The sequence below is a fragment of the Pseudophryne corroboree genome, chromosome 3 (genome assembly GCF_028390025.1).
Source record: "Pseudophryne corroboree isolate aPseCor3 chromosome 3, aPseCor3.hap2, whole genome shotgun sequence".
Taxonomy (NCBI): domain Eukaryota; kingdom Metazoa; phylum Chordata; class Amphibia; order Anura; family Myobatrachidae; genus Pseudophryne; species Pseudophryne corroboree.
This window is the reverse complement of record NC_086446.1, coordinates 465,388,880-465,401,712: the sequence shown is the minus strand read 5'-3', so window position 1 is coordinate 465,401,712 and position 12,833 is coordinate 465,388,880. Positions and strand designations below refer to the sequence as shown.

The following is a 12,833-nucleotide window of genomic DNA, read 5'->3' as shown; positions in this document are numbered from 1 at the left end:
TATGTAGACTTCGTTGCACACAGATATACAAGTGTTGCATATTTATCCGTGCAGTCTCCAGGTGCGTCCTATAGTCACATCAGCGAAAAAAGATGCCCGGCGCTAGTAGAGTTGATCGGGACCTGCCTGCTCACATTCTCCAGGCATCATGTTCTGCATTGCGTATTGAGGCTATATGTATGAGGACACATTTGTATCTCACAGGGTGCCTGTATCTCACCAAGTGCCTGTCCTGACCTTTGCTACTGCTGGCTTCAATAATGTTTTGTCAACAAAGGGGTGTAATCATTCCAGATAGCATTGATTGTAGGATCTGTTTCCAAATGTACTAATTTGTAATATTTTGAGGTTATTCCGGGCTCCAGAACAGTTAACGTTTTCGGTTTACAGTGACAAACTTCTATTTACACAAAGTCCATGTTACTATAGTAATAGATGCTCGGAAGGGTTGGTTATGGGATCCCGGTGCTTACCATGCCAGCAGTTAGAAGACCGACAGCGGCATGCCAATGGTCACTATCCTGACACCCAGTGGGTATGTATACTAAACCTCCCTATCTGCGACCTAACCCTAACTGTCCCACTTTAGTGCCTAACCCTAACCGTCCCCCTGTAGTGTCTAACCCTAAGGATGGGATGTACTAAGATGTTACGTTGCGCTGATCTGTGTTGCGCTAATAGCCCTCTTACCACTCTGAAGCATGTTAGAATCCTCCTCAACCTCCCAGTGCTGTCATTCTTTCCAAGCAGTTTTCGCATCCCGTGACCCCCTCGTTACATTTCCTGACACCATTGGCTGCCTATTGGTCCTCCTTAGGCACCGTTGGATAGTGCATACAGTCGGGGCCGGTTCTAGCCCTTGTGGCGCCCTGGGCGAAAATAGAGGCGTGGCTTCATAAAGGGGCGTGGTCAGGTATGCCCCCTGTAGAGTTGTGCCCCCTAGTTTGTGCCACTTACAAAAAAATAAATAAATAATAAACTAATTCTCACCATCCCCGCTCCTGATTCCCGACCGCTGCTGACCTCCGAGACAGCCACCGGCGCCGCTCCTCTGATCTGAGCGGCACATAGACGCTAGGGGTCATAATTGACCTCTAGTGTCTATGCTGTGCTATGGGAGAGACGTCATGACATCTCTCCCATAGCACAGCATACACACTAGAGGTTAATTATGACCCCTAGCGTCTATGTGCCGCTCCCACGATGCCGTGCGGTGCGCAATGACGTAATCGCGCACAGCAGTGACAGCACAGCACCGGGAGGCACCACCAGTAGCGGATCTTGCCACGGCGGCGGCGCCCTCCAGATGGCGGTGCCCCGGGCAAAAATTCTGTGTGCCCGTAGCAAGATCCGCTACTGCATACAGTTCACGTAATGCAGAAACTGCTTGGAAACAATGACAGCGCCGGGAGGCTGAGGAGGATTCTAACATGCTTCAGAGTGGTAAGAGGGCTATTAGCGCAACACAGCTCAGCGCAGCGTAACATCTTGGTACATCCCGCCCTAACTGTCCACCCTTAAGGTGTGTACACACGGTAAGATTTATCATTTCAATTTTGACTATAGTCAAAATCGCAAGGAAAGAGTGCAAATCGCACTGTGTTTACCCAGCTGTGATACTGATGTGCGCTCCCGCGGGGTCGGTATCACAAGGAAAGATAGACAGTGCAGGCAAAGCAATCTAGACTATATAGTGCACTATCGTACAAAGTATAGACAAAGTTGGGGCATAGTCAAAATTGAAGGTACAGATCAGAGGTTCTCAAACTCGGTCCTCGGGGGCCCACACAGTGCATGTTTTGCAGGTCTCCTCACAGAATCGCAAGTGAAATAATTAGCTCCACCTGTGGACCTTTTAAAATGTGTCAGTGAGTAATTAATACACCTGTGCACCTGCTGGGTTACCTGCAAAACATGCACTGTGTGGGCTCCCAAGGACCGAGTTTGAGAACCTCTGGTACAGATGGTAAAAAACGGTGCTTCTGTGCTCTGGGGGAGTTCAAGGGAAATCGCAAAGTCAATATCTCACCATGTGTATGCACCTTTTAGTGCCTAACCCTAACCATACCCTCTTAGTGCAAAAACCTAACCTCTGCCCCGTAGCCTAACCCTAACCGTCCCCAGCATTCTTACGTTCGGGATGCCGACAGTCGCGCTTCCGGCACTAGCATTTTGAGCGGTGTCTGGATTCTGACGCCTGTCTTCTCAACAGTGTCTGTATTCTGGTGCTAGTATCTCGACTGTCTGTATCTTGAGAGCCAGGATGCCAACTACATCCCGTTGGGAAGGGGGTAAGAAAGTCTTTGGAGCTATCTTCAGCTCTGCTAGGAAAGGCCTTCAATAATTAACAATGCATAAAATACTGCATCCAAAAGCAACATTTAATAAATACAGATGAATGCCATCTGCCTTCTTTCCTTAACTAATTAAATGGTGCATGATACAGGGGAATGTTCATGGAAATCTGCTCTTCATAGGTTTTGCACAGAATAATTTGCCTGTATATGGAAATACTTTTCATTAAACTTCTACTGTATTTATATGTGGTCTAGTGCAGATTAAAATGAGTGGACTCACATTTGTATGCACTTGTTCCTGCTATATTCTCATCTTAACAGAGATTTATGTAGTACTATGAATACTTAAATGCCATTGGTCAAAGGCAGAAGCCTAAAGTGCAATTAAAGTTCTTAAACTGGGTACACATTAGACAGTTTTGTTTTTTTTAACAATTCCCTGATATCAGACAGATTGCACATCATTAAATGTGTATACAGTATTGCATGCTTCCGTGAGTCATCCGTTGCATCTTCCAATCGGTCGTACATGCAGGGATAATGGTTTACGTATTAAATACTTTTCATACTATAATTGCAGATTAGATCACACAACGGATGTTGTAGTAAAAAACGGCATCCAAAAAAGTGTGGTACATATAGGGCTTTTTTTTGTTTTTGTAAATTAAACATTTATTTTCCTTCTCTTTATTGTCTTTAACTAGAACTTTGTGTACTCCTTTGCATCATATTAAAGGGACCCCTGTAGCAATGCTTCTAGAGAGACACCTCTCCACAGCAGTTACTAATTTTATGCCCCAGTTTACATGCTGTTGCGTTGTAGGGGTGCCATTACAAATTATGCCACATAGTATCCCCAATTTACATTATGACATAGTATTCTCAATTCATATTATGTCGCATTAGGGTTCATACTGTGCCACATTAGAGTGCCCTTCAGTTCAAATGATGCCACATAAGTGCCCCAGTTCATATTATGCCACACTGTAGTGCCTCCATTTCATATTGTGCCACACTGCAGTCCCTCCATTTCATATTGTGCCACATTAAAGTGCCCAGTTATTATGTGCATTATAGTGCCCTCCACATTACAATGATCAGATTAAGACACAGTACAGTGCCCTCCAGTTCGTATTGTGCCACATTACAGTGCCCCTTTATCATTATAACATTTGTTATACGCACATCTAACTGCAAATGTAATATCACACAGTTCAGGCAGGCCAATGTATCAGGCAAATCTGGGAAATTTAGTATGCAACTTTATGACCTGGGTACAGGCCCCATAGCACTGACACCTTTTGCATCCACTATACTTATACATTTGGTTAATTTTGTATTATCTTACATTTTTCACGTTGCTATGTCGTGTTTGGTGCTGAATATGTCTGACTTTAAAAAATTCCCTTTTGCTATTTTCTTTTACAGCCCAACACACCTTCCAGACATGAAAGTCTATAAAGAGATAATTAGATATGAATATGCGCCACTGTCAGGTAAAAAGCAGCCGTATTTGCTATACTGTAGATCAGACGTCTATTAAAGGAGCTTGATTAAGGAGACATTGCCACATATGGTAACATAGCATTCTGCTCTAATTTATGTGACATTAATCTCTGTACATAAATTACTCTCTCTCTAATTTAGCAAGGCATCATGACAGAGGGACCACTGAACCAATCAGCTACTTTTACTCAAACCTGGAGGAGCTACTCTCTTGGAAACCAACCAGCCAAGACATGTTTAATATTGCTGTGACACCTCTTGCCAAAAGGCATCCACCTATTGAGAACCAGAGACCCAAGACTCTTGTCTGCCATGACATGATGGGCGGGTACCTAGAAGACAGGTAGGGTGGAGGACTTTGTACACTTCAAACTAAATGTACAAATCTTTAAGAAGAGTCTCTTTTCTTCGCTTTTATATACTTTTATTTTGCTAGGTAATCATGTATAATATTAATATCTCCTGCAGGTTTATCCAGGGATCTGACTCTAAGGACCCATATGTGTTTTACCATTGGCAATACATTGATATATTTGTATACTTTAGCCATCGAATGTTCACCCTACCTCCTGTGTGCTGGACAAATGCTGCTCACAAACATGGGGTATGCATCCTAGGTAAGATCCTATACAGTCATGCCTGATGTGTTACATATAGTTACTTAGTCGGTGAGGTTGAAAAGAGGCAAAATGCGCATCGGGTTTAACCTGTATTCTGCGTTAATCTGTTCATATTATAATGCGCCTGCTGAATTAATGGTTTAGTACCGATTGACAGTAATGATTCCTACTGCTCTTAGATAATTTTAATGTCAATATGTTAAATGCTATTGCCCTGGATACGTTTTCCAGTTAGATATTTGTCCAGTCCGTTTTTAAATGCATTTACAGAGTCTGCCATTATTACCTTCTCCGGCAGGGAGTTCCAAATATGTATCGGTGACTAAGGGGTCTATTTACTAAGCCTTGAACGGAGATAAAGTACCAGCAAATCGGCTCCAAACTGTGTTTGAAAAATGACCGTTAGGAGCTGGTTGGCTGGTACTTTACCTCTATCCAATTTATCTCCATCCAAGGCTTAGTAAATAGACCCCTAAAGCTGATTTTGGCATTGGGCATAGAACTGCTGTGATATGAATATTTGTCTTGGTCATTGGGCTGTATGTGCTGCCCATAGGGCTGTACTGCAATATGCTAAACTTTGTGCTTTATATGGTGAACAGTTGGGTCTAAAGTACATAATGTTTGTTTTTCTGTCACATTGTTGATGCTAAAATTACCTTTGTATTTCCACATGCTGCACTGAGTACTCCCTTTTTACCATATTACCAATATTACATATTCACTACTATGATCAATAGGTAAATGTTTTTCTTTTTTCTGTCTGTGGGTCTATTCAGCAACAATGTCAATATTGGTATAAATATTTTGGCCAATAGCGACACTTATTTATTTGTTTATTTTTCTCTATGGTTTTCCTGCTATTCAGGATAAATCTTCTCTGGGACATCAATTGGGTTAATATGCAGTCCCTGCGAAGTCCCCACAGGCAGTCTTTTCAGGTGTGTGTGTGTGTATATGTTGGGATAGGTGCTTAATATCGTTTAGAACCCCCTCTAGCCTGGCGAAGTGCCTTATTGTGACGTGGCATTGATTCCAATAGTACGGAAGACCTCTGAAGAGATGTTGATACATGCCATCTAGATTGCTCCCCAAGCTTCTTGATATATATAGGATCAGGGTTTTTAGCGCAAATGGACTTCTCCACCTCGTCCTATAAATGGTTGATTGGGTTCGTGTTACATCATGCATTGAATGTGGAAGTTATTAAAGCCAGGTTGCTTGTCTGTTACCATGGACAATTTTGGCCAGACAAGGAATATTGAATGTCTCATCCGTGCGGCACCCACTATCCATGTCCCATTTGAACTCCTATAATTCACGTCTCCTTGCCATGAGCAACCTAGCCAATGTTTAAACTGAGTCATGAAGTGTCATATTACAACTGAAGCCGGTCTGGGCATTTTTAACGCCTCACAGTACGGTGGTGCCACCTACCATTATCTTTACGGGTGTGGTATGGAGGGTCCACAGTAACTAGGTTGACAGTGTCTAGGTCGGACACTATTGGTTGACAGTAACTGAGTCGACAGGGATGCTAGGTCGACATGGTCTAGGTCAAAAGGTCAGCATGAGGGTTTTTTTTTTTGTCGTTTTCTACGTACAGTGACTGGGAACCGGAGCTCGGCACAGGTTGCTATTCCCAATCGTAGTCCTCGTGGATCGTTAAGTATGAAGAAGTGATTAAAAAAAAAAAAAAAAGAATAAAAAAGTATAAACTTATGTCGACCTAGAGACCCTGACGACCTAGTTACTGTCGACCAATAGTGGTAGACCTCGTTATGTCGACCTAGAGACCGGATACCATCTTTACATCCTGCTATCCCATGACTTTTGGCACTTCAGTGTGTATGTAGCTCATCCCAGCACTTGTCAGCCTTGAATACACTCTGCTCACTCCCCCACACCTTCTCCTGTCTCCCAAGTAGAGGTTCCATGGAGGAGAGTGTGGTGGAGGAAGCTGTATGAATTCAAGGAAGATATGCGCTAGGATATATGCATATGTATTTTAACAAAACCATGTAATCACACTGACTGTGTAATTACCGAATTGGGGGGAGGAGAGTGTGGACAGTTTCAGCTGGCTGCAAGGACTGACTGGACGAGAGCCATCTGTCACTGTACTTTTTGGATGAGATTAGAATTTTCTTCATAGAACGCCACTCTCAGACGGCATTTTTTTTTTTTTTTTTCAGCTACCTGAATGGTATAAATTGTTAAATGCTGTAGAGAGCAATGGCTTTCTCTCTATAGGGCACTGTTGTAGGAGACTGGCATTAACAGAGAAGATAATTCCCTTATCTACCCCATTAATCCTTTCCTGCATATGTGTCCGCATGATTTAAGTAAAATTTTGCTTTCTGAGTAGAGCCCTATATGTGCATTATGCGTGTTTAGAATCCACATTTTCACAGTGCATATCACATTAAGTATATTTCTAGCTGCAACAACACCTTAACATTTTCCCTGTTCTGGCACTTGGTATGCTAAGTTTGTCTTAAAAAGCACACTGTGAAAAACATTTTCAAATTAACTGATCAGTTCATGCTCACAGTGGAATTCTATGTTGCTTTGTTTATTCAAGTGTACAGTATGCATGATGGAATATTGGTGTGCATGCTGGCCACTGACATAACATTTTTTTTTCCAAATGGTACATTTTAAGATGTGTATCTTTTTATATACTGTATTAGTGTATTCAGTTATGCATAACATGCAGACACCACTGTAGTATATAGTGATGTTTCTTTTTCATGTTGTGATGTTTCACATGTATTTTTACACAATTGTAATTGTGGGTTTTAGGCTGGGTACACACTGGAGCGACAGGGATTCGTTCCGACATACGAACGAATCCCCGTCAGACCCAATTGCCCCTACACACTGGGGTAACTTTAACGAAGGATGGAACGATTAGTAACAGCTCTCTGATTTTGCTTCCACTCTTGCCAAGTTTAACAAGAAATGTAATGTTCATTTGTTGCTCTAATTCAAGCTCTGACATTCGCGCAACGGCACACCAAAACACACTCCAATAATAGAAGCCGCTCAGGATGAGATTGCTGCAGATCAACAACACAGCTTTCAAATGTTGATATGCCAACGTCATCTAACCATACTGAGGTTTCTGACCAGTTCTGCCAGTGGCGGGTTCACAAACTTAACTGTCAGACCTAGTGTGAGTAATTAATTAATTAATTAAATGTTTTTGGACACAATAGCCAGTAAAACAAGGGTGGTTCATTAATTAATTAAATGTTTTTGGACACAATAGCCAGTAAAACAAGGGTGGTTCAATAAATAAGGTAACAAGACCTCTCACATGTGTAGTGCTCTCGGTTGCATGCTAATTCCCTGCCAGGCCAGTGCAGGTAGACCACTGCTTCCCCTCATGGCCATTAGACTGCGCCTCATATCAGTCATACTAATGGCTGGGTTGGTGGAAACCTGGTCAAACATTGAGGTGCCTAGTGTTCTCAGATTTCTGCATCTAAAGGACACCTAAGCAGCTGAAATTCACCTCCTAATGCGTTTCAGCTCCTTGGTGGAGCCTTTCTCAAAGATGAGTATACTGTGTATCAAACCCTGGGCTCACTGTTTCTTTCTTTCATTTTCAGTGCCTCTCTTATTTACTCCACGCTGTTAAGTGTGAAAAGACTAATTTTGATCCATACTAGTTGTAATAATCTTAAATAATACAGGCACTGATTTTCAAATTTCTGCAGCGGGGTACACTGGTATTCCACAGGGAATAACATCAGGGGTGTAGAGTTGGATCTTGATCCGAGGCACCAACAGGCTAAAGCTTTGACTGTTCCCATGATGCACTGCACCGCCTCCTCTATAGCCCTGCCTCCAATCACTGGAGCTCAGTTTGTAAGTTGGTGGTAGCCCTATTAAGAGCTTTTTAAGAAGAAAGAAGTCTTCATGGGCCGCAGCACAGGCATGTCAGGCTGATATTCTGTGCTGAGGCTCCATCACCTCCCCCCCCCCCCAGCGGAGCTGCATACTCCCGTGCCCTGGTTGCCGGGTACTTGCAGCGGAGGCGCTCCAGGCATACATCACCGCTGCTGCTCTACTGGATCGCGTGGCCGCACTTCAGGGAGGAGGTAAGAGGGTCCCCAAGGTGGGACCCGCCGAAATCGCGATCCGGTTGCGGCCCCAGGAGACGGACAGTGCCGCTGACGTGGATACTGTTGCCGTGCGGGGACCCCACTATATCCACCAGGGCAGGGAGCACAGGTAGTATTTACTAAAATCTGTTTAGAATAGGCTCCATAGTACCTGGTGGTGAAGTCCAGCAGAGGGGATAAGGTTCTGACCTGTAGCCCCTCCCCCAGCTCCAGGCGCCATCTACAGCAGGTGTTCCCGCCCTGGGGCTGCATCTCTCTCCCTCACTCCCTGTCAGCGTTTGGGCGCCATTTCACAGAGCTGCGCTGACCCTGGGACTTCTGGGCACTGTCACCTCTCTAAAGCCGCCTGCCTCATCAGCGCTGTGCATTTACAGGACACTTAAGTATTCTACATGTCTGTTAGACAGCGTTAGTTAAGAACAAGTGCACTACTATATGAATATTTAGTACAAGTATTCTGTGATATACATCCAGTGTTTACTGTGCATTGTTATATCTGTATACATACATATCTCTATGTAGTATTACTAGTCCAGTGCAGTCTTTTATTGTTTATATGTAATAATTTCTGCATTGTACCTGTGACTGTGTGTGCCTATAGCTGCTATGTGGTTTCTAGTCTGTGTATCACACATATTGCTATCGCTATATTCTGTACCCTGGGGAACTAAGTGCGTCAGGGTCTCATATACCATGTAGTGTTCCACTGGATATACTGTTTTGTATTTTTCACTGTGTGTTTCAGTCACCTCATACCACTTAAATCCTTGCAGTCACATATCTTAGGGTTTTTTTTGTCAGGTATTGTGTTTGTCTGGCTATATTGTACTGATACACCCTAAGGCTACATTCCCAATAATGTCTGCTGCACAGGGCGGGAAATCCGCAGACGCTCTTGCATCATGCAGTGCTGGCGCCACGGATTTACCTGAGGAAATGATTTCTGCTGAAGGTCCAGGTACTGGGTGTTCTGCACCCCCTATTCAGCCCGCAGCACCTGCGGCAGATCCACCTTGGGCTGCATTTTCAAATATGCTGACTACACTTGTAACAAGACTTATGCCTCCTGTGGGACCTCCTGTGCCATTACAGCCACATATTGTTCCTGTAGTTAATCCACCATGGGCGGATACTCTGTCAGCCCAGTTACAGCAATTAAATCAGTCCTTGGTTAAACAAAAACCTAACCCTCGCCCTACTGGGACCAAAGAGTCATCTAAGCGGGACATTTCTTCCTCACAATCCACTAATATTTCGGATGGGGAATATACTGATCCATCAGATCCTAATACTGCTGCTTCTGATGAAGATTCTACAACACAGGTTGATGTTCCTGACCTTGTGGAGGCTATCAAGCTGATTCTTCAGATTGATGATGAGATTGACCCTCTTGATACATCTAAGAACCTGATCAGTTCAAACATCAGAAGTTTACTAAATTAGTCTTAACACATTCTGACCATTTAATTGACATATACGTCAGGAGTCCTGGTCTTCTCTAGGAAATAAATTTTCCCTGTCTAAAAAGATGCTAGCTCGTTATCCTATCTCTGCGGAGTTGAGTAACAAGTGGGAAACCCCGCCACCAGTTGACTCACATAAAACCCGTCTTGTGGCGTCATCTACTCTGCCTGTCAGGGTTGCTTGAAGTCTATTTACACTCTTACAGCTGCTGTACATAGACCCACTACGGCAGCCTCTTGGGCTGCAAAAGGCATTGAAGCATGGGTTCAAACAATTGAGGAAGAGCTACCTCTGAATTTTTCTGACACTGCCAGACAATATCTGTCATATATTACCACAGCCTCCCACTATATTCAGGAGGCGGCCAAGCCATCTACTATGTCTATCCTGACTTGCCGGATTCTGTGGTTAAGGTCCTGGTCTGTGGACCTGGACTCTAAGAAGACCTTGGAGGTGCTCCCTTTTAAGGGAGACATCCTATTTGGGGAGGATCTGAACAAGATCGTAACCGACTTGGCATTGGTCAAGACTGCGTTTCTTCCAAGTACTAATTCTTCGGCTCCGAAGGCTAAGAGTACTTCTTTTCGTTCCTTTCAACCTCCAGGTAAAGCAAAGGGTCAGGTGTACCTGAGACAGGCTTGCACTTCCAAATCTTCTAATCCCAAACCTGAACTTTCTTGGGCCTGCTTCCAAACCGGACAAGCCTGCTGCATGACGAGGCGGGCCTCCCCCTGGGATACCCCAGGGTGGGAGACCGACTTCTGCAGTTCGCCCAGGCCTAGTTAAAGACCTTTTCAGATGCCTGGGTGCGGGAAGTTGTCTCTCACGGCTACGTGATATCTTTCAAGAGACACACCTCTCACCAGTACTGATTGACGGTTATCCCTTCGGATCCGCTGAAAGCACAGACTTTACACTTGGTTGTACAATCTCTCCTAGATACTGAAGTCATTGCGACGGTACCTCTGTCTCAAAGAGGCAGGGGATACTATTTGACCCTTTTTCTAGTCCCGAAACCAAATGGGTCATCCCGGCCTAAACTCAACCTCAAATCTTTGAACAAATTTGTGAGGGTATCCAAATTCTGTATGGAAACTCTTCGCTCTATTGCACTGGCCATGGAACCCAAGGACTATATGGTGTCCCTGGACATACAGGATGCTTACCTGCACATACCTATTGCCATGTCGCATCAGCAATATCTTCGGTTTGCTATTGGCAACCTACATTATCAATTCCAGACCTTGCCTTTCAGACTGACCACGTCTCCTCTGATTTTTCACCAAGGTCATGACAGCTCTTCTATGTCGTCAGGTTGTCAGGATCATGCCGTATATGTACGATTTGCTAATCCTGGCGAACTCCCCAGATTTTCTCCTCAGTCATCTGGAACTGATGGTCCATTTCCTACAAGCCCACGGGTGGCTCATCAACTGGAAGAAGTCCTCGCTGGTCCCTGCTCAGAGCATGGTGCACCTGGGGCAATTGCTGGACACACACAACCAACGATTGTTCTGGTCTCCAAAGAAAGTCCTGAAACTTCAGGATAGGATCAGATACGATACTTCCTCTCTCACCAGAGGGTGTCAATACACTCAGCGCTGCAAGTGCTAGGCCTCATGGTGTCGGCGTTCGACGTGGTAGAGTACACTCAATTTCATTACCATCCTCTACAACGGTTAATCCTTTCCAAGTGGAACGGCCTGCCTCACCGGATCAGGTCTCAAATGATCTCCTTGACTCCGGAGGTTCGTCTGTCACTGAGCTGGTGGCTACAGGACCAACGTTTGAGCAGGAGCTGTCTCTTCTGGATCTCCAACTGGGTCCTCCTGACAACGGACGCCAGTCTGCGGGGTTGGGGCGCGGTGTTGTAGCATCTCTCTCTCTCTCTCTCTCTCTCTCTCTCTCTCTCTCTCTCTCTCTCTCTCTCTCTCTCTCTCTCTCCAGGGTCGGTGGACCAGTGAGGAATCTTTCCTCTCGACAAACATTCTGGAATCATGGGCAGGGTTACATTTTTAAACACTGGCCCTGCCTCTGGTACAGAACAGGCCTGTTCAAGTACAATCAGACAGTGCCACCACGGTGGTGTACATCATCAAGTCGGCACTCAAAGTCGCATGGCAATGATGGAAGTGTCTAAAATCCTCCAATGTGCGGAACGCCATCTGCCAGCCATATCGGCAGTGTTCCTTCCGGGAGTCCTCAACTGGGAAGCGGACTTCCTCAGTCGTTAGGACGTTTCAACTTCTAGTGGACAAGTGGGGCCTACCAGATGTAGACCTGATGGCGTCTCGACACAATCACAAGGTTACGGTCTTCGGAGTAAGGACAAGGGATCCTCGAGCAGCTTTCGTGTATGCACTGGCAATTCCATGGAACTTTCAGCTGCCATACGTGTTCCCTCCAGTGTCTCTCTTGACCAGATACGGACGTTCAAGCAAGAAGGAGGAATACCACCTTTACTCGCTCCGGCGTGGCCCAGACGGCTTTGGTTCTCAGACCTGCAGGGTCTCTCGATAGAGCGTCCTATTCTACTTCCTCAACGCTTAGACCTCCTCGTTCAGGGCCCTTATGTCTACCTGGACCTGGTCAGACTGGCTTTGACGGCTTGGCTCTAGAAGCTTCACTCCTGAGGGCCAAAGGATTTTCTGAGGCGGTTATTCAAACTATGTTGAAGGCCCGCAATCTGGCTTCTGCACGGATTTATTATAGGGTCTGGAATTCTTACTTCACCTGATGCATACAAGTTTAGTACTTCCAGACTTCTGGCTTTTTTGCAACAAGGCCTGGATTTAGGACTTCGCCTGGCCTCC

At 44.9% G+C, this 12,833-nt stretch overlaps 1 protein-coding gene across 6 annotated transcripts in view; it reads left to right on the top strand.

The window, feature by feature from the left end:
* The window catches only part of ENGASE (endo-beta-N-acetylglucosaminidase), a 165,870-nt gene that overhangs the window by 56,655 nt on the left and 96,382 nt on the right, over window positions 1–12,833 (top strand). For all 6 annotated transcript variants that reach the window (XM_063960711.1, XM_063960714.1, XM_063960712.1 and 3 more), the window contains 3 exons: window positions 3,726–3,793; window positions 3,945–4,146; window positions 4,272–4,420. In XM_063960711.1, the coding sequence (XP_063816781.1) occupies window positions 3,726–3,793; window positions 3,945–4,146; window positions 4,272–4,420 (419 nt within the window). The remainder of the gene's footprint in view (window positions 1–3,725; window positions 3,794–3,944; window positions 4,147–4,271; window positions 4,421–12,833) is intronic.